We start from the raw sequence: 21,036 nt of genomic DNA, 5'->3' as shown, positions 1-21,036 counted from the left end.
TACAAACAGTGCAGGGACCCCCCTTGCTTCATTCAAGAGGCTTCAAGGCTCACACATGGTCAAAATAGAAATCAAACCTGGCAAGTGCATACTCCATTACCCAAACACGATAGATGAAATTTTGGCTTGTACAGCTGACCAAAGTCCCCAGAAGAAAGGGGATGCCAAGGCAAACCTGCTGATCTCCACCACGTTAGTTTTCTTAAGCTCACTTTGTCCAATGCCTTGGCTGCTATGAATTCTAGTTAATCATTCTCGTACTATGACATACTCTTACAGGGTAACCAACAAGTATGTGGATACTCCATGAGCATGATTCTCTTTACTTCCAGGTCCCAAGGTAGGCTCAGACCAACTGCAAGGGCATTCACACATCTCAAAGCAATGGAAGGTGTCTTCAGCGTAAAGGCACACTCACCGTTGGGAGGCTTTCTCTAGCAACCTTTTAAGATCTTATCGTAGATGAACTGTGTATTCTGTTACTGTAGTTAATTAACATATTGATCATTTTTCCTAGAATAGCTTTTCTTATTTTTTCTAAGAGTTTTCATTATGCAGGGTAAGATACAGAAATGCACTCCTCACCCTGAGACAGAATACGAGCTTACACATGATCAGGAAAAACTACTTTGTTGGAGGACTATTCTTTTCATGCTAATCTTTCACTTTAAAAGTTAAAAAAAAATTCCAAAGAAAAATCACCCCCAAATAAGTGACAAGTTAAAAAAGCAGATTTTGTTCTTCACTCTTGTTCTTCTACCAAACAAGGGGGTTAAGGCACACTGAACTCATAAGAATGCATACTTCAACTATCTCCTAATTAGATTTTTCTTTTTCAAAAGTTCCACCCAAGATGCTATATGCATTTCTGCACTAGCTGAGTTATTTTGGACCCTTCAGGTCCCAGATGATGATACGGAGACTAGGGATTGGAAAACCTGAGAACTCACTGAAAAATACAAAAGTTTTCATGGATTTGGAATGAAGGGAACTCTTCCATTTGGGCAGCTCTGCATTAATATTAATAAGATCAATCATTGGTGAGCTCCATGAGGTACTGCAGGGAGTTGGTGTCTCCACCAACAGCATCATGGACACAAAACAGGAAACAGAATGAACCACAAACCAACGATCATCCTGCATGGAACAAGCAGTGAGAATTCTCTGTGGCATCAATATACAAAATATGTTATGACAATCCATGAATTTGTAGGGGGCATTTCTAATACTTCAACCTATATAGTATCAGCAAGTGAGACTTAACGTATCTGTGGCATCCATCTAGTAGCAATAACTGGCGTTGCTGGCCAAGATCGTGCACAAGATCAGCGCTCAGCTTTGGGTTCGGTACGTGTCTTAAGACTATCTGATGACCTTGTGATCTTATGGAATGGAAGTATCCCAGATACAAATGGTTAACTCAGTGAATGCATGAAGAATAACTGGCTGTTCCTCCCACAGTAAGACACAACAGTATATAATCGCCAAGAGAATGTGAAAAACACAGTAACGGAAAAAAACCCACGCAGAGGCGGTCACCCTGGACTCCCTGATCTTGCTCCAACCAACTTTCTCAATATGTTGACTGCACCAAACTTTGGTCACAGGACGAATACCCCACGCAGGGATAGTTCTAATGGCCCGAGTACCCCAGATCCCAGTTATCATTTCATGGTGTGTGCTGCTCCATTCCACAGAGGAAAACAGGGTGGAGACAAGACCTATTTTGTTAAAATCTTAGAGTTCAGTGTTTTCGGATATGACTCCATAAATTACAGGGGAAAGCGCCACCTCAGCACAACAAAAAAATCCTTCTAAGGTTTTGATCTCAAATGAACCCCCTCCAACCCATGCCATCAACATTGGGCAGACAAATCAATCTCACTTAGAATTCAGTGATATTTCAGAAACCAAAGGGCTTTTAAGAAGCTTGTCAGTTATTTATTCAGATAAAAACATAAAGCACTAAATAGAGAATTACCCCACTCTTCTTACCCACCCCCAAATATATGTGAAAGATAAGGAATAGATAGGAAAAGGAGAAGAGGGGAAATGGAGTAGTTTCTTTCTTCCAGACTTCAGGAGGGTGCCTTGGAGCGTCTTCAGTATGACACACGGCACTGGAACCAAACCAATGAACCCATTTCCCTTGCCATTATGGAACTGAACGTTCAGGTGTTTCCTGACAAATTACTCCCTTTTACTTGCTAAAGACAGAAGCAGGAGTCAAAAAGCAGCAAACTCAGGCTCTTAGTATTTTTTGCAAATACTGATCTTGCTGCCCTAAGAATATAGTAAAAGTGATTTTTCCTTATAGAAGACCCACTTTCCCCATATTCCCTATATGCATGATTAACAGATGGCCCCCAAAGATCCCTCCCCCTTTCTTTAAACATTTCTTAAAGAACTGACAATACTTGCAGGACAAACGGCAGTTTTATACTGACATGGGGCTGAAGAGAAGTTAAGGACTAACGTGGTTAGAGTTTATGTAGCGAGGCAGATTATAATGGCACAGGCATAGACCCCAAGAGTGAAAGAAAGCCAAACAGGCCATTTGTGAGGTGGGCCTGGTGAATGTCCCAGGCTGGTCAAACTGCTGGATGACTACAACGATGGGCCGTTGGCTTCTAAGACTCACTGCACCGGACTCCTAAGCTCCAAACTCTTCAGCTGAAAACAGCATAAAGCCAATGCCATCATCAACATTTCACAGAGAGTGGAAACCACGGAGGAATTCTTTCTGTTAGCTGTGACTTTCTTGGAGTGGGCAAATCACCCCACCTGGCCTGCCTTCTCCTTCATGCCTTTCCATACCACCAATGGGGACCTGCCTGTGGGAGGGCACATCTCAGAGACTCTGCTAATACTCTTGCCTGGCTTCTTTCTTAATCTCTTTCCCCTCACAGAAAGTCTGTTGTGCTGCATTAGTTCTGGGATGGTGATGCGCTGTTACTGAAGAGACGGGCACACCCGGAGCTGCTAGATGCTGAAAACAACACCAACTGCTAGAAAACGTGCCCCTTATACTCTGTGACCTTCGGGGCACGCTGACGTTGCCAGGGGCAGAAATCATTCCCTCTTGCTTCTATGGGGGTTTTGTTTTGGAGTGTGTGTGTGTGTTTAGTGGTCTTAAATAGCCAATTCTGACTTTTGTTTTTAAATGAGAAACCCTGGTGTAATAAAATTCAGTCAGTCCAACCCCCCACCCCCAAAGGTAGCCCTTAAAAATAATGGAGTAGGATAGAGCTAAAAGAAAACAAGGAAGATAGTTACGTGTGCGTAAGGAAGCGCTGCAGACGAAGCCAGAGCAGCGCCCCTCCGTGGAACAGCAGGTGAGAGTCTGTGTGAGAGTCCAGTCTACTGCAGGTACAACGCACACGCGGCCTGGCTTCAGAAACGTCTACTTGAGGGATGTCCAGACTACTTTGCTCATGTGTGTAACTAAAAAGAAGAATTAACATCCAAAGCAAACCAAAGCTCAGAGTGTTAGGAGGTGGAACGTGAGCTCATCTGCTCAAGAGGGCGCAGCCAGCGGAGAGAGAGGAGACCTTCTCCAGACTCAACACACTTTAGCCTTGGCTCTGCTCCTCTCACACATGGGACCTTTCGACATCGAGGCACCACTGTCTCCATTTCCTGAAAAAGTGTTTTGTGCTGAGGATCCTGACTCCAAGCATTAAGGCTTCCATGAAAACATATTCTTGATCCAAGGACAGAATGCAGACAATGCACCCTCTGCTCTGAGGCTGCACGCACACCGGGATGGATGGAACACTGGGATGTCATCTAGCGCCTGTGAAAACTGGTGAGCCGGGCTCTCAGAGGGGCTTCCCTCCCCACCCCCCACCCCCCACGCAACACAGATCAGGCAAGTCAGTTTCCTAGCCTTTTCAAAGGGATAAAATTTCAAAGTCTTCATCTTCTGAATCAAAGAATCTTTCCAGTCTCTCTACATCAGAAGAATCTAGGGGAGAGAAACAAACCATTTCAGGTCAAAGGACTGTTTGAGTTGGGTGGATATGGGGTGGGAGAGAGAGGGGAAGAGTCCTTGTAAAACCAAGAGATACTCCCTGAGTACTTACTACAGGTAGTGAGCTATCTATCCTAGGGGCTGTAGGAGTTATAAACCTTAAAATCAGGTCCCCACTTCCAGGGAGTTTATGTTGTAACTGGAGAGAGAAGACATACATGTACGTGAAAAGATCATTATTGTTGTTAGCCTGTGCATGTGTTCTAATCGAATGAAACAGAGAAAATTTCGTAGGGAAGGGTTTCCAAATGGTGTGGTCAGGAAAGGCTTGAGGACAGAGGTAAGGTCTGAGCTAGAACTTAGGAGACAGTATGGGCCCAGTGGGCACCCAAGCCGTGAGGCATGTTTAGAAAAAGGAAAAGACCCTCAAGGCTGGCCTGTCCGATACCTCATTTTCTAGGAGAGGGCACTAGAGAGGCTTCTCAATGAGCTGCTGAGGGAGAGCCAGGCCTTGAAGCCATGGTGTGTCCCTGGCTACAAATCAAGCCCATTTCCCACTAGGCCATGGTGCTTCTAAGAGAAGGATCAGAGGGATGAAATGCTATGAGTGGGGAGAAGAGTTAAGAAATGGAAGAAATAGGATAATAGGGAATGGGTAAAAATTAGAAGGAGCAAAATCTTTTTTTAATTGAGAAATAAAAGGTAAACTGAAATTTGTTGACCTAAACCTTGAAAAATATATCTACCCTAAATATGATTCTTGATGTAAACCTTGCCACTAAACCAAAAAGAGGAAAATGGGTATGTGATGAGTTCATAATAACTTCATGGATGACGTCTGCTAGACCTGTGGTTGAATTAAAGAACAATGCGCCACATACTCTTAGGCATCACTGATATGTGTTCAAAACCTCAGGAGTGTAGGAGGAACAACTGAATAGAAAGACACATGTGAAATCTACATGCAGATCAGTCAATCCGAGTGTCCGAGTGAGTTAAAAACAACCCCAACACAGACCACAAATGAGTCCGCAGAAGGATTTGTAAAAAACCATAAAACCCTACAAGAATTCACTAGAGATCCAGACATGTAAGTGAGGACAAACATAAAGAACAACAGCTACTGCTCGTGTCTCTGGGTTGGGACAGATGTCTAGTGTACAAAAAAAATCACGGAGAAAGTCAGGACAGAATGTGGGCCTAAGCTCTGAGATTTCTCGATGTCTTATTTCTCCTTAGATGTGGCATTCAAATGAAAGCTCAGGTGGGAGCCATTAATACCCAGAAGCCAAAGGGTGTAGGAAAAAGAGGTGCCCCCAAACTGTCGGCCACAGGGACAACATGGATGTTACCTAGTGACAGGTTCAGAACGTCTGGGCACGGGAAGTGTGAAGGCTGCCGTTCAACCAGCTCAAACATCGGCAGGGCTCCTGGGATTCGAGACAACTGTGAGGAAAACCACCCAAAGAAGTGTAAGAATAAGCCTGTTGTACTTAATGGTCTTGTCCACCATGCTCCTGAGCCAGAGGCACACCAGAGACCTGACATTTGGACAGAAATGAGGCCTATCCCACTGGAAAATTTCAATATTGTTTTCCACAAGGATAATCTTTTGTCAGATCTCTTCAGTTATTTATAACTTACACACACCATAAACTCAAGGCACAGATTTAATATAAAAATATAGCTCAAAATTGGAGCAAATTTAATTATCATGACCATCACCACCACCATCATCTCTAAATAAACATAAGATTCAGAACCACTTTTAAACTCCCTTTAAAAGATAACTTGGGACAGGTGTTCCCAATGTTTTACCTGTTTCTTAAACATAGATTCTGACTTTAATAAGACTCATTTATGCAGGACTAAAGAGAAGAAAGACAAACCTTTCTGACTTGTTGGCACCAGTCATTGAAGTCTTCTTCAGTCTTGCAGAAAAAACCCTAAAACAGAAATCTAGTTTAAGTAGAAATGTGGGAACACAAACCAAGATGGACACTGAAAAACCTCTAGCCCAGGCACTGAAAGGCTCTGATCACCCGATCTTGGAAAAGGAGCAGTGGAAATGAACTGGCCGCCCTCTGCTCCCTTTTCTTCTTCTTACAACCTCAGCCTCTTCCTAATCTGTTCTGACTGCACACGTTAATAAAGGCACAAGATTCTGGATTCAGCAACTGTATTAGCTGAAATGCTTCAGACTAAGTCACTAAAATACAAAAGCCAAACTAAGATAGCTTAATTACTTTTTTCCTTAAATAAGTAGTGCTACCAATGAATGGTGAAGGTTAGGTTTTGCAAATCTAGTAAAAATAAAATCAGAATCTTAAACCCCACAAATATTTTAGTTAACACACATAGTTGAAGCAATATCTAAAGAGAAAACTAAGACAACTAAACTCAGTGCTTAGCGTATGTGCCTGGCACATGGTAAATATTTAATAAACAGATGCTGATGACACATAACCTATTATCAAACTGCTTACTGTCTTAGGGAAGAAGGGAAAAAAATGAATGTTAAAAATTGTCTTTAGATGCAATTTGAAAAAATAAAATACCACTTAAAAGAAAACACGGTGACTGTGCAAATTATGAAACTAGAGTTCACCAGTATTAATTACTAGAACAAATATTGCTTTTAAATGACAAAATATTTGAAATAATCCTCAACTTTCTGCAAAGTCAACAGGCCTTAGTCAACCTCCCCTTGAACAACAAACAGATCACAAACTTGGCACCGAGGCTTGACAGAGGAGCATGGCGTGTCGTGGAGGGCTTTCTCTGCCAAAAGCACAGCAGTTCAAGACGCCTTGCCTTGCCTTACTGACAATTTCATCATTCAGAAGGTAGAATGTCTGTCCTGCAGCAGTGCAGCTCCTTACTAACAACAAAGTGTAGCTGCCAGGCACACGCTAATCCTCGTGATTCCAAGTGCCGAGAGACACTCTCCTCTTGGGCCTCCCCTTTCTTCCATCTCTCTTTCCTCTTTATTGGTCTCCTCGGCTGGTTCTCTGGTCTTTCTTAAACCCCTGCAGGCAGGGAGTTCCCTCCAGGAGCCCCTCTTTGAGCATCTGCTTCTGGGTCAAGACTTAAGGCCTTTCAACATCCAACCTTGATCTCACACTTCTTTGGTGCCAATAAGGAGTACACAGGAGCTCATCACTCGAGGATCCCCATTATTCACTCACTCATCTCTATGCAAACTGGGGGAGGCATCCCCTGAAGTAAAATGGAAGTTTCTAAAAGGGCAGGTACATTTGGCTTTTGTAACCTTAGCACTTCAACATGTTTCACACAGAGTAGGTGCTTGATAAATGTGTGTGTGGAAAAATAGGGATCATTCCATTGAAGAATGAGAATAAGTGACAGAGAGGAGAAAAGTAGGAGAAAAGTAATAAATGTCCCTAGATTTGGGGACCCTCGATTCCTACAGGTTTAAAGGACAGGGACACTTCTGTGTCCTAACGAAGGAAGGATAAGAAGTTCTCAAGAATGAAATTCTGAAGACATAAGGGAAAATTGTCTCTATGGATATACAAAGTATTCAAGGACCAATTTAGAGTTTAAAAGAGGTGTGGAAAAAAGGTCCTCCTAATGAAATGAGGACGGAATTGAGAAATTCAGCCTCCCCAAGTAAAAGGAAGGCAAGGCACAGCTTGATAGGAGCTTGACTGAAAAAAAGAGAGGATTCTTGTGAACTCTTAAGTTCAATGTCATTTAACGGTGAGATGTGACAGCAACCCACTCCCCCCCACACCCCCAATCCAAACCCTAATGCTTCCTCAAGCTACATGAAAAGAGGCATGCATCTATCTAGGACTAAGCAGGTGGTATCTACACCCAAGGGGCATGGGAACTGTTCAAGGTTTACAAGACCATTGTGGTGAAGAGGGATTGGCCTCATCTTGCTTGGCCCTCAAATGTAAGGCAGAAGTAGATTTGGGGGCTGAAGGAAGTGAATCCTTCCTGATCACACTCACTAGAGGTTTTCCATAAACGATGGATAGTCACTTGTTGGGACAATGGAGAGGATGCTTGCTCAGACAGCTTCTCAGGCCTCTTCCAACTATGAACCGAATTTATCCACTACAGTGTGTAGATTTAACATACAATATGAGCACCAGAAGTTCTGCCCCTTGGATGAGAACATTACAAAGGTCCTTTGTGGCTCCCCAGCATTTCTCTTTCCATCCTAGATAATCAAGTGCAGACATCACCTCCTACGTTTGCAGCCTATGGCACAACTATGGCACATTTCTGCACAAACAAAACCTTAGAATCTGACTCTTTGAGAAATGGAAGCACCCCAAGCATAGGGGGCATCCCAAAACCACAGGGAGTTCTACAGATTTCACTCAGCTCATACAGTCATGCTGGACAGACATAAATTTTAGCAAGAAACAAAGCAGGATCATAATATAGAGGGAAAATACTCCACAAATCCTTTGAGGGTCACTTTCTAGAACTTGGAAGGAGAATCAAGGGACCAAAGCCCATGTCTTCCCAGTTCATCACCAAGAAAGTTGAAAATGCCTGCAGTGCTCTACTATGCATCTGTGTGTATTTTTCAGAAGTGGCATTTTTGAGGCACAAGGTGTCTGGCACTGTACTAGACCTGAGGGATACAACCACTGCTCTCAAAAGGTGCATGTGCTCCACAAGGAGAGATAGCAACTGCTCACAAGATAGATGCCAGCATTTCAGACTAGCAGCAGCCATTCTGGGCACCAGGTGAGGTCACCACAGGGGAAAGGAGCCAGGGTGCCAAGAGGTGGGGCGAGGGGGTGACAACTCCAGGCCTCTGGGTAGGAGCTACAAGTAGCACCTGGGTAAAACCCAGGGGCCAGAATGGTTGTTTTACACTAGGAAGCCTTGGACATTGGTACAAAGAGCGCTCTTTATAGGCAGGCTGGGAACCTATGAAAACGGCTAGTTCCCTAGTCACTCTGTTCTGCGAAGGCTTGCAGGCATTTCTGAAAGGTACTTCTTTGGAGTCATAGGTGTATCTCTGAATTCACTTCCTTCAGTAGGACCTCATGCTGTGTGCAGAAGCCTCAGGAGAGGGCTCTGGGAGATGCAAAGACCAGAAATGTCTCCTCTACCCTGGTGGCTGACCTGCTGCCATGGAGCCCGCTGTAAGAATCCAGGAGGCCCGCGGACAGTTGGTACTTGCAGGCATTTTCAGGCTGGCAGGATTTCTGCTCTCAGAGCCCTGTAGTTCACTCCATTCCAGAAGCCAGCACCTTGCTACTTGGATGAGAACCTGCTCCCTCTCATAGTAAGCAGTTCCACTCGGGGCAGCAAAGTTTCTCCTGACATCAAGGCTCCTTTGGCCTCTCTGACCCCAATCCTCTGCTCCTAGTTCTGCCTTAACTAAGTGAAGGACTGGAATGTGTGACACACTAGACAATGACAAGTTCTGTCTTGTTAAAGATTCAGTATCTGAATTGGTGCGGGCTTCGGCACTTTCTGGAGAATGAATTAAATAGGAGGGAGCTACCAAGACCAAGTGTTTTTCTGATAATCTCTATGAGAAAATAGTAGTAACAAGAAAGCCTAAGAAAAATAGATTTTATGTGATTTCAACAATGTATAAAGACAGATAAATAAAACAAAGCTGGACATTGTAATTAAAATGACCTCAGAAAAGAGATCAGAAAATGCCACTTCCTCCTGCAATGGAAAAGGTGAGGATGACAGGTACAGGATGTTGCACATGCTGCCAGGAGAGGGCAGTATGTCTGGTGGTAAGTTTTTATTTATTTATTTTTTAAAATTTAAATCTTTGTTATAAGAGAAAAAATTTGTTGGGTCCAGGAGTAAGGAAGACACTTGGGTTCAGAAATTAATATGATGTGAGAAAAAAGCCCTCCCTGATATTCCTGCACAATTTAAGTTACAAGAATTTCCAAAGAAAGTAGAGAAGAACACTTGCGATCTGTGATTTTCTCTGCCAACACAGATGAGGAGTCTTCCATATTTACAAGAAGGCCTCTGAGAGGTGCTGAGGTTGGAAAGTAGTCATTGCTGGCACTGGTCTCCCAACAAAAGATGTGCAGATGCCCCTGGGCTGAATAAGGCTGGCCAGGGCTTTCTGGCTCCAAAAAGCAAAGCTCTTATGAACCCAGGGTCACCTCCACACTATAAGGCATCAGAATCAGGTTTCAGGGAATGGAAAGACAAAATGGGAAGACGTTCATTCTAAGCTAGGCAGGCTCATTTCAAATCCAAGGGTTTCCTTTTACTTTTAAGATGTCTTGACAAAAAACTGTGCCCTGGACCAAAGTGATTTTGAGGACCATCTAGATAAAGAAAATGGTCCCAGAAATAAGAATTTACACAAGAGGGGAAGAACTAGCTTCCGGCCCACAGATACACTGAAAAGAGGCGAGGCACACGCCTCTACCAGGCACCTACCCCAGGGAGTCAAAGAGAAAGAGAAAGGCCAAGGAGAAACTAGGAATCATTCCGCACAGCACTCAGGGGAAAAATGGATGCCCACTGATGGCAGGGCAACTGAATATTGTGTAGGAAGAAATGAGGAGGAGGAGGAATTCCGTGACATGAAATGATGCAGATGAGGCCTCCAAAAATGGGAATGAGATTCCCAAAGGAAGGCCACTTCCTGAGCAACGAGAATAAAAGAGAAGGTCCAAGCAGACATCCTTCCACTTCACAGCAGGGCCAGCACCAGGCAAGATTTCAGTATGGCAACTTTCTGCTTAACTGCTTTTCTTTAGCTCAAAAGGGGATGAGGATGGGTAGTACGGAGTCTGACATATAGAGCCCCAACATAGCACCAGGCTGGACTGGAGAGAAAACGCTCAAGAGAACACAGAAGAGGGTCCTGGATACGCACCACGGCGATGGAGGGGTCAAGTTCCCCTATGTTCATGCGGCATGGAGGGTGCTGGCAGTGGAAGGACTCATCGGGGAAAACGCCACCTTCCGCCAGCTCCACGGCAGGCTGGGTTGTATGTGGGTCCAAGTAAATCAGCTCCTCCCCTGGGCAAGCAGAAAGGGGAAAATGAGAGAGTGTGAGCCAAAATCCTGGCCAAGGAGGGAAGCCAGCAGGCAGAGGTCTTGCCCTCCTTGCTACATTAAAATCAACTCAAGGGAAAAAGATGAAAGAATAAAGGAAGTAAACACTGAATGGGGTAAGAAAGTAAGCGTCATTTAAACTACAGACTGTTTGATAGGTGGGCAAGCAGCTTTTGGGTAGAAAAACAGGGTAATAAGGCCCAAAATAAGCAAAGAGAAACACAGAAGGGCCCCTTCTTGGGATTTAACTGGAGAGCAAGTGAGGAATAAGCCCTTAGAAAAGAAAGCATGTCCAAACTGTCTACCTAAAACTGGGCCCACCCACACTATGGCATCTGAAGGGAAGCCAGCAATGTGGAAGGGAAATGTTCTAAAGGAAACAAAACAGAGAGGAGTGTGGTGTGGATGTGCAGGGAGGAGGAGGGAGACTGCAGCATTGCTCCATGGCGTGAACTGAAAGGCACTGGGACACACTGAGCAATTCTCTTTTTCTCCTTTTTTAAATTTCGAGGCAATTTGGATACCCCAGTAATCAGCGCTGTGGGCAACTCACCTACATATCCAATGAAGTAGTGAGCACTGTTGGGCTTCCCTCCAATTACTCCCAGGGACTGGGGCATCATAAAACAGTGCTGCAGGAGAGACAGGGGCGAGAAAGAGAGAGAGCCACTGAGACATGACACGCTGATGAGGGTCAGGGAGGAAAACACAACACTGAAAAAATCGAGATGACACTCTTTGGAGGAATGGGGATGGTGCTGCCAGGGAGGGCACACAAACATGTGCACACACACGAGCACACACACGCGCTGCGCACACATTCACGCACACATGCACACACATGCACACACACACACACACACACACACACAACACCTGGAGACCATCACAAGGAGATTATGGTCCAGGGCTAGAGGATAAGGGATAGCCTATCAGTGAGACAGGGATTCAGGAAGGTAAGCCAGGGAAGGCTTCGTAGAGAAGGGAGGCCCTAGAGAAAACACAGGATTCAGAAATGGAGGGAAAGACATTGTGGGAAAGGAAACAGCAGGACAAAGGGCCTAGAGGCAAAATCATCACGGTATACAGAGAGCAAGAGCCTGGCCTGACTCAAGCCTGAAGATTCCACAGGGGAGCTCAGAGATGAGCCCAACGAGAGAAGGCCTTAAATGCCAGGGTGAGAAGCACAGGTTTCGGACAGGCTCTGGAAAAGGATGTGCTGAAGTACGGGAGCAACAAGATACAAGTAGCATCTGAGGAACCCCCATCTGGCACTGATGTGTAAGATAGCTTGGAACTGGAAGAAATGACACCACAGAGACGAGGGGCAAGTCGAGCACCCTCGTTGGGCTTCTGGCTCCTGATCTGTAAAGTTAGGGGGCTCAATTAGGGGGTCCCTTTCAGTCTCTATGACTTATCAGGAGGCTCCTACTGAGATCAGACCCAAGATGCCATTAGTTTTGAACAGGGTAGGGGGAACAGGAAGAGCGAAATCCTTCCGAGACTACCCAAGTCAAGATGAGCTTCATGTTTGGGTGACATTTGGTGTCAATCGACAGAGGAGAGAGAGAAGATTCTAAAAGTAAGAATTTACAATTCCCAAAAGAGAAGTCTTTAACATTTCAAACTCAATCACTGAGTCTAAGCTTTGAGTCAACAGAGGCAGAAAAGGTCTGTGAATCTATAGTCAGAATTTTGATTGGGCCCTTCTGCTGGGTTATTCAGGTTCTACCCCCAATCCAGCCCCTAACAGGCCTGGCACCATATTTCCCAGGAAATATAGCACCGCACTAGGCTAGGGAGTGCTTAGCATCTTACCATCTTAACATGTTCAATGCTCCAACTTCTTTATCAAGTATCACAACCCCAAGTACTACAAGACTTTCTAAATGTCATTTATAAATGATTTTGTGTGTGTGCTCATCCTTCGTTGCCAAAGAAGACCACGCCATCAGAGAAATGATGACATGACTGGCACTTGACTTTGTTTTGAGTTTTTAGGCCACTCTGGTATCCCTAGGACACAAAGGTTGCATGACCTGTTAATGATTCAAAGTGTGACTCGGTGTCACTTCCCTGCTATTTCTTTGCCTGTAAAATGAGGGAGTGGGGGAAGAGATGAGTTCTCAGGACTCTTTCACCTCTAACATTTCTATCTGATGTTTAACCATACTATTAAGTCATCAGCTCAGTAAGCTGAGCCAGATGAGGTCCTGTGTCCAAACCTAACCCCGTCAGCTTACAGATTCTCCACGTAGATCCCATGATAGTACAAAAACTACTGTCCAACTCAGTGGTGTGGGCATCTAGCCTGGACAAGCTCCCTAAGTCCAAATAACTTCTATTTCAAATTCTAGTTTGGAGGCAGAAGGAAAGCATGCAACCAAAAATCTGATGCAACACCTCAAGAAAAGACAAAGTGAACAGCCTTGCTTCAGGACAGAACACTGACTCCTGCTCCCCAAACCCTACCTTTAGAGTTTCGGTGTAAGCTTCATTGATATCCGTGAGCCCAAGGCGCAGAGGGATCAGCAACACCAGGGGCTTCCACTGTGCCAGCCTGTCAGTGACCTCAGCTCCAGGTGGGTAGCCATTAGAGAGCAGCTCCGAGTTTGAAGGGAACGCAGCAGCGTCTGGGCATGGAGAATTGGCCTTGCACAATCTCCCTAAAAAGGTAAAAAACAGCGTATGAGGAGTACAAGCAGCTTTTTTGTAAGCTTAAAACAAATACTCAATAACTCCAGGACACATCTGAAACACAAGAAACACCAAAGTTTCCATTTGCTTTTGAGTGCAGTCTCTTTCACTGGTTCATTGTCCTCTTCCTGCTCCCCTCAGCGAGCACATACACCCCATGGGTTCTGTTCACTCCCTTAGAGGAGAGAAGAGTCTCCTTTTCTGTATCTCTAACCCCAGCACCCAGCACACCAATGACTTCCAAGTCCACAGATTCAATGCTCATTTTTTCCTGAGCTCCACCTGCTGGACCCACTCCCCTTCCCCAGTGGCTAGCCCTCTGGGACCTTAAATGCAAGATATTTCCAATAGACACCATCACTCACCCTCCTGACCTGGCCCCCTCCTCTGACCTTCCTGCTTTCTGTGTCTCGAGCCATCACCTCAGGGCACCTCAGCTTCCTTCTCCTTTGATTCCCTACAACCAATCAGTCTCCAAGGCCTGCTGAATCCAGGACATCCTTGGTGGCTCTCCCTTCTTCCCATAGTCCTGGCTGAGAGGAAGACTTCTCAATTCCTCTACCTGCCTCCAGGCTCTCCCATTTCCAAGCGTCCATTTCTTATTTGTCAAAATAATCTTCCTTAGGCAAAGGCTAACATTCAGTGGCCCAAAGTATGAGATTCCATTGTGGAAAGCTACTTACTCATGGCCTAAACACACTAGTTTATCTTCCTTACAATCACATAAAATTGGCCTGACGTAAGAAACAAGCAATAATTTAAGAGCTACTTCAAAGGGAAATGGGATGGTTTTAGAAGTACTGGGTTCCTCTTCACTTGAAATATTTGAGCAAAGATTAGATGTTGACTTGTTAAAGTCCAACTGCACAAGATTGCCTTCAAAGTCTTTTCCAGCTCCTATTCTGTGATTTGGTGAGACTATGGATTCTCAAGTACTGATACATAAATTCCAGTATTCAGGCAACTATTAAAAGCACTCATTTAAGCCCTGTTAAAGATTTAACAACTAAGCTTTCAATTCTTCTGTATTTTCAGTCTTTTTCATGAAATCTGCCCTTAGAGGACCATTCAGGACAATGAACCTGACAGCGAGTGACAGCTGGATGTTCATGGCCATCATATTCTTGAAGGAAGAGCTGCTTGGGTAAGAGGAGTACTGAGCACCTGACACACCAACATTTCCTGGATGAAATGTGACCTAACAAGTATCTGAGAATCTAGAAGTGGGTTATATTTGTATCCAGCTGTATCAAAGAAACAGCAAAGTACAGGCCACTCTGAACTGTCTTTCTTTTACTCTCTCCCTCAACCTGTAAAGAAAGGTACGTGTGCAGCCCCTCCCCTCCTACCCAGCTCCCAATGCTCTCTCCTAAGCCCTCTGGGTTTCCAATTGGTTGTCTTTTATTTTGCTGAGACCAGAAATATTGGCAGAAACTACGTTTTACTTTCACATTGGGCACTTCTGTTTGTGAGAGCTCAGGTCACAGGTACATGTCCACAGTTCTACAGTGTGTGCCCCAAAAGAGATCTGGCCCTTTCTTCACACCAACAATGTGGGATACGAGCTGCTGCCCTCACAAGCCTGCACTGGCTTGAAGCTTCTCCAGGACTCTGCTCTCCCTTCCTCCTCAAATTACTTCCCCTGTGCTTCCATGAGTAGTTTCCCCTGTGTTCTGCAACCTGTTCGGTACCAAGTTCGTAAGGATAGTTTGTCAGTCACCTGGATTATTAATCTGTTAATTTGTTACAGTTAATTTGCCTCTGCAGCATCTCTCGACATTTCAGTGACTTACTTATCTCCTCCATCACCACAGTGTTGTCCATCGCTATGTGGACGGCCAGTGAACTCCATGTATCAAAAACAGCAAGTTTCCTGAAAATAAAAAGGAGTGGGAGAGCAATAAGCAGGTCAGCAGGCTCCTGAAAGGACCCAGTCATATGTGTTTCTTAAGGTGAAAAGCTGCGTTGAGCAAGTGTAGCAGATAGTGACACAGCTACCCCCAAATATGGGACAAAACTACCACCAAGACAGGAGTCCCACTGGAGAGCAGGAGTGGTCTCTGGCCTCCTCTCAGGAGCCACCATCCATTCTGATTACTACTATAGGAGGGATAGGGGCCTCCAATTCTATTCAAGATCATGCCATGAGCAAACTGTGAAGAATGAACAGATGGGGTTGGCGACTGAGGAAGGAGATAAGGCCCTCAGCTATGCACCCAAATCAGGCTCACAGCTCACTTTTATTTTAAAATTAATTGAACATATTTCAATGGTATGCAAAATCATTACTGTACTACTACATGGTAACTAAGCATAAATGATAAACAGTATTCACATATAGAAATGCAATTAATGTATTTTTTATGGCCAAAAAAATTTTAAGTTTCTTTTCTCCTGGTAATTAGGGCCTCTAAGTATCAGCGTTAGGCTTCTTTAACACGTAAAAAACTGGCCCTCACAAACTCTTAAGAGACAATGATCCTCCATCCAACCCCACTATGTCTGGAGTTGCCTCCTGATTCTCCTTCCTCCCATCCCTAACACCTACAAGGAAGTTAAGAGGAGAGGGACAGACATCCAGTAACAGGGATGGGGACAATACATCCTGAGAGCCCTATCATCCAGAAGGGCGGAGGATTTAGGGTTAAAGGAAGGGGTCCAATGAAAAGGGAAGACAGAGGGTTAAACAGAAAGTAGGGATATGTGCTATGGCAGGGAGGCTCGGGGCTGCAAATCCACAGCAGCAAGAATGCAATGAAGATAGGACAGATCTAGAAAGTACTAAGAAATAAGCCCTCAGCAGCCACAGTCTAGGGGAACAAAACAGGCCCCAAGGCTCTGCTGACTCTGGTTAATCAGGCACTGAAGCACTGGTAAGAAGATACAGTTAACCTTGAGGGTTGGTCTGCCGTAGGACTTCAGGAACATTGCAAAAGAAGGAGCTTTCTTTAATGGGAGACAAAGCCTTTCATCCCACAAGAAGAGACTTTAAAAACAAAACAACCAGGAAAGGAGTAACACATTAAGGAAGGTTTCAATCTAGGCTTACTTAAATAACAGTATCAGAACCATGAAAGTAGTTAGTACTGGGACATTTGAAGGAAATGATGCCGCTCAAGGGAAAGGCTCCAGACTTCCTGTCCTTCACAATTCTGTCCAGGGCTTGGTCTTGTCTGCTCATCTGTGAAGTCTTCCACCGCTTTGGCCAGCACCACCAAACGTTACCAGTTTGGAGGGGTTGTAGGAAAATGGCACACTATTACACTCTTGGTAGAACTGAATGTTGACGGAGCCAATCTGGAAAGCACTTTGGAACTCTGCCCAAAAGGCTACTAATCTGCACATCCCCTTTGGGCCAGTGATACAGCTACTAGGTCCAGAATTCAAAGAGATCAAAAAGAAGCAGGAAAAAGTGAAGAATAGGGCAGAAGCATATAAAAATGTTTATCCCAGCTCTTTCTGAGATGGAGAAGAACTAGCAACTAAGGGCATGCCCATCACTGGAGGATGATGAACAAGTTACAGTACGTGCATGTGACGGATACTAGTGGGCTGGACGGTAAGACGAGGACAGTTTCAGAGAATCCCTGGAAGACTGTATCCACTGGTACAAAGTGAAGTGAGTGGAACCAGAACAATTTATGCCATCAACACAGTATTATAAAAACAAATAAATAACCTTGAGAGATCTGGGAACTCTGATTGACATAATGAACAGACACAATTCCAGAATTCATGATTCCATCTGCTGCCCACCTGTGGACAGAGGCAGATGGATGCAGAGGCAGCCTGAGACTTTTTCGGGGACATGGCCAGTGCAGTCATTTGTTCTGCCTGACTATAAATGTTTTTAATGAGTTCTGTTTTTCTTGCTTTCTCAACATAAGAGAGGGAGATGAGAAGTTGGGAAGGAGAGAATGAAGACCTGAAAATGAAATAAAACTGATTTTAAAACACCTTACTAGCCCCTGGGGAAGTCTTGTATCTCAGCAGCATCAAAGCCAGTGGTGCTCCAAGACATTCCAAATAAATTGTGGATCCATGAGAAAATTTCAATACTAATCACACTTAGCCTTCTAAAATTTTAACTTTTTTTTTTTTTTAAATTTCAGCGGGGCAAAAACAAGAGAGACCAACAGCATGAAAAGCCCAAGATAGTACCTGTACACAGAAAGACTCCAAAAGAAGGTAGGATTTGGTGGAGAATGCCTGAGTCAACTTCAAAGAGGCAGGCTGAGGAGCGGGAGGTGATAAAAGTGAGGGGAGGTGATAAAAAGGGTACAGGGAGCTTCCTGACTTCACAAGAATCCTGAGAATTCTTGTGTTTCCTTATGAGAGTCTGTGTGTCCAATGTTCTCTTTCCCTCTACTTCTTACCAGTCATTCAATTCCAGAAAAAGAGAAAGAGCCCAGCTCCTTACATTCTCATTCCCCACAAACCATCACAGGCCAATTCCTACAGAAGGCCCCCTTCCCAAAGAAACCAAGCAGGCTCTCACCAGTACCCATGCTCTGAGCACAAACTGTTAAATGGGTTCTTCTCTGCCTTTCAAGTCATTTTGTTCCAGATTCCACAAACACAAAGATCATTTTATCAAGTTCGCTGAACACATATGGACCAGTCTGAGAATGATACCTAGAGTCCCAGCCATTTTTTATTCATACCTCCTGCCACCAACTTATGGATCATTTCAATATAATTCAAGCCCAAGTGCTCCATGTCCAAATCAGCTTTGAGAATACTGTTCTACGTTGTTGGGATACAGCTTTAATAGTGACATTTTAGGGATGAGTCAGCAGATGGGGAGATCTGAGGTGAGGAGAGAAAGAGGAAGACAACCAAGGCCTTCCTACAGCCCCTAAATCACAGGAGGGACAGCCTATTTGAAAGACAAAATACTGTACAATGACAGTCATTTGGTTTTCATTTTCCTTTGGAAAATACTCTAGGAATGACTGATCACTTGGAAAAGCATGGAAAGGGCCCCTCCAAAAAATGTTAAGGGCGATAATGTTTATAAAACAAGAAACAGTGCTAACAGCTGGCCCAGAGGAAAGTCTGAGAGAAGCTGTCCATGTTGACATGTGCTGCTGCTTTTCCTACAAGAAATGAACAAAAGAAATAAGAGTACGTACTTGAGCACTTGTGCGACTGTGTTTGGTCCATACCACTGGCCTATAGATTTGCCCTCTCCGACTCCCATTTGAGCTGTGCCAAGCAGAATGGAGTTAGTCACATTTACATCATCCCTTAAGATGATAAAGTTGAGTCTTACTCAGAATGAGATGCTTTAGAAATATGCACAACAAACATTCATAAAAACTATTTGGCAAAGGACAGGGACATGAAAGAGCTGCTCTTTTTTCCACTCAAAGAGAAGGGCTGTCCAGTGAGGAGGCAAAGCACAATTTCCCCAGGACTTTGTCAGTCTATCCATTTCTTAACCCTGCTACAGAGGGGAGATGGGGGCCACAATAACAGCGCTGACCTCTCAGGGTTGGGGGGGAGGATCGTGTCTATACAGGCAGAGCAAAGCCAAGTAATGAGATCAGCCTCACCCCCAAAGGCAGCACTTTATACAAGTGGCTTCCTTTTAAACAGCAACATGCCACTGTTCTTGCCAGTGCAAGTACATTTTTCTTAGCTAAATGTCCTGTTGACACTGAAAGAGAACAGAAGCCCCTTCCTTTATGAGATGGGAGCATAGGTGTTCTCATTTTACAGAAGAGGAAACTGAGACACAGAGCCATGCTGTGCCTTGCACAAGGTCACCAAGCTAATACAAATCAGAGCTGGCACCTGAATCTGTCTTCTGACTCCAAAGCCCACATGCTTCTACTTACACCATTAGCCAGCCTGTGGACTCTCCCCAAGGGAATACCAATCCTACCTATTTGGTGGATGGAGTAGTAGCTGTCCTTTTTGTCAATGAAGGCATTGAGAACGTTGGCATAGCTGTCCGTCTGCCTTCGCCCTTGCTTCCATCTCCAGTCTATTGGAAATACACACAAAGCCAGGGTTACTGAAAATCTCCATTAGGATTTTGAGATGCCAACCAATTATAAATAACCTTGGCAACATAACAAACAACAACGGCAAACAATTACCATCTTACCTCAAGCTGGTCCGCCTACCTCAAAGACACCAACAAGCAGAGAAAACGGTGAAGAAAGTGGGACAAAGGGAGCAGCCATGAGTCAGCTGGAGAGGCCCTTCACTGCTATAGTACACGGACACCACTAACAGGGATTACTTCATTCCTGAGTTTAATGGATGCCCAAGTCTCTCTCGAGGACTATGGGAGACTATGGGTCTTCAGGTGCCCAAAGGGGAGGACGTTCCCTAGGTGGACGGTGAGAACATTTGTGTGGGATGACAAACAGGGCCCAGAATTTAAATTCAGGCTATGGAGAGGGAGAGGCCTAAGGGAAAAAAGCCCACCTTGCTACACAGTAAGCACTTCTCATGAGAGAAGAGCTGGGCTAAGCAAAAACAAGTGCTACATCACTTTTCCACTTCTCCATCTTTCCAGATCTATGTCTGTAAAAATGATCAGCTGCTGGATAGTAAAGGGACAAGCAGGTGGAAGATCAGGCAAGATTAACAATTGGATGGCTTCCATTAATCATAAAGAGTGACTCACTTGCATCTGATTCATGGTTACAAAGAGCAAACACATCCATTCTCTGAAATTTGTTAAGTGGCCAGAGCACAAAAAAACAAATACCTGAACTGCTCTGAAGACCATGCAAGTGACGCAACTAAGTGTCTGAGAAAGAAACTGAAAAAGGTAATGGAACATCCTGCAGCAGGGTGTTGGAATTCTCCGTTGAGCACAAAATGGAGCCACTTACGTCATTATCAGAAGTTAAAGGCTGACTCTTCAGGCTCAGGATCCAGTACTCTCACTTCCTTGTGCACGCACGCGCATGCACACGCACACATACCACACACACATAACTCATGATATGTGTCAGCTGATGTCTGATACATGAATTTATGGATAATGGGTTTTGTATTGATTAAAATGAAAAACACATGGAGAAAAAAACTCAGTAAACACATACATTTGATTTCTTGTCAAAGATAGGCTAATTTTAATATAAATTCAGACTATATTCTAACAGGCAGGAGAAAAGTTACATATACATGAAAATATTTCAAAACTTACACTATCAGATAACAACAAATCTGAAGCCAAAGGTGTACAATTCCACTGCTTCAGAATTTGTTACAAACAAGTTTATGTTTTATCAATTTAATTTTAAAACATTGACTTAATTTTAAATCCTGAAAGCTTTGTGATAAATTTTATGCGATGCTAA

General features: G+C 44.2%; 1 protein-coding gene across 3 annotated transcripts in view; it reads right to left on the bottom strand.

Annotated features, from left to right (window-relative positions):
• Window positions 1–1,919: 1,919 nt before the first annotated feature.
• The window catches only part of ATG4B (autophagy related 4B cysteine peptidase), a 37,237-nt gene continuing 18,120 nt past the window's right edge, over window positions 1,920–21,036 (bottom strand). For 2 of the 3 annotated variants that reach the window (XM_072618774.1, XM_072618776.1), the window contains 9 exons: window positions 19,602–19,703; window positions 18,847–18,919; window positions 15,505–15,584; window positions 13,487–13,680; window positions 11,568–11,646; window positions 10,833–10,978; window positions 5,863–5,919; window positions 5,326–5,419; window positions 1,920–3,967 (listed from right to left, as the gene is read on the bottom strand). In XM_072618774.1, coding sequence (XP_072474875.1) covers window positions 3,894–3,967; window positions 5,326–5,419; window positions 5,863–5,919; window positions 10,833–10,978; window positions 11,568–11,646; window positions 13,487–13,680; window positions 15,505–15,584; window positions 18,847–18,919; window positions 19,602–19,703 — 899 coding nt within the window. In that variant the 3' untranslated portion in view covers window positions 1,920–3,893. The remainder of the gene's footprint in view (window positions 3,968–5,325; window positions 5,420–5,862; window positions 5,920–10,832; window positions 10,979–11,567; window positions 11,647–13,486; window positions 13,681–15,504; window positions 15,585–18,846; window positions 18,920–19,601; window positions 19,704–21,036) is intronic. The other variant, XM_072618777.1, reaches the window with a different exon arrangement.

Source organism: Notamacropus eugenii, chromosome 6 (assembly GCF_028372415.1).
Source record: "Notamacropus eugenii isolate mMacEug1 chromosome 6, mMacEug1.pri_v2, whole genome shotgun sequence".
Taxonomy (NCBI): Eukaryota; Metazoa; Chordata; class Mammalia; order Diprotodontia; family Macropodidae; genus Notamacropus; species Notamacropus eugenii.
This window is presented reverse-complemented; position numbering and strand designations above follow the sequence as displayed.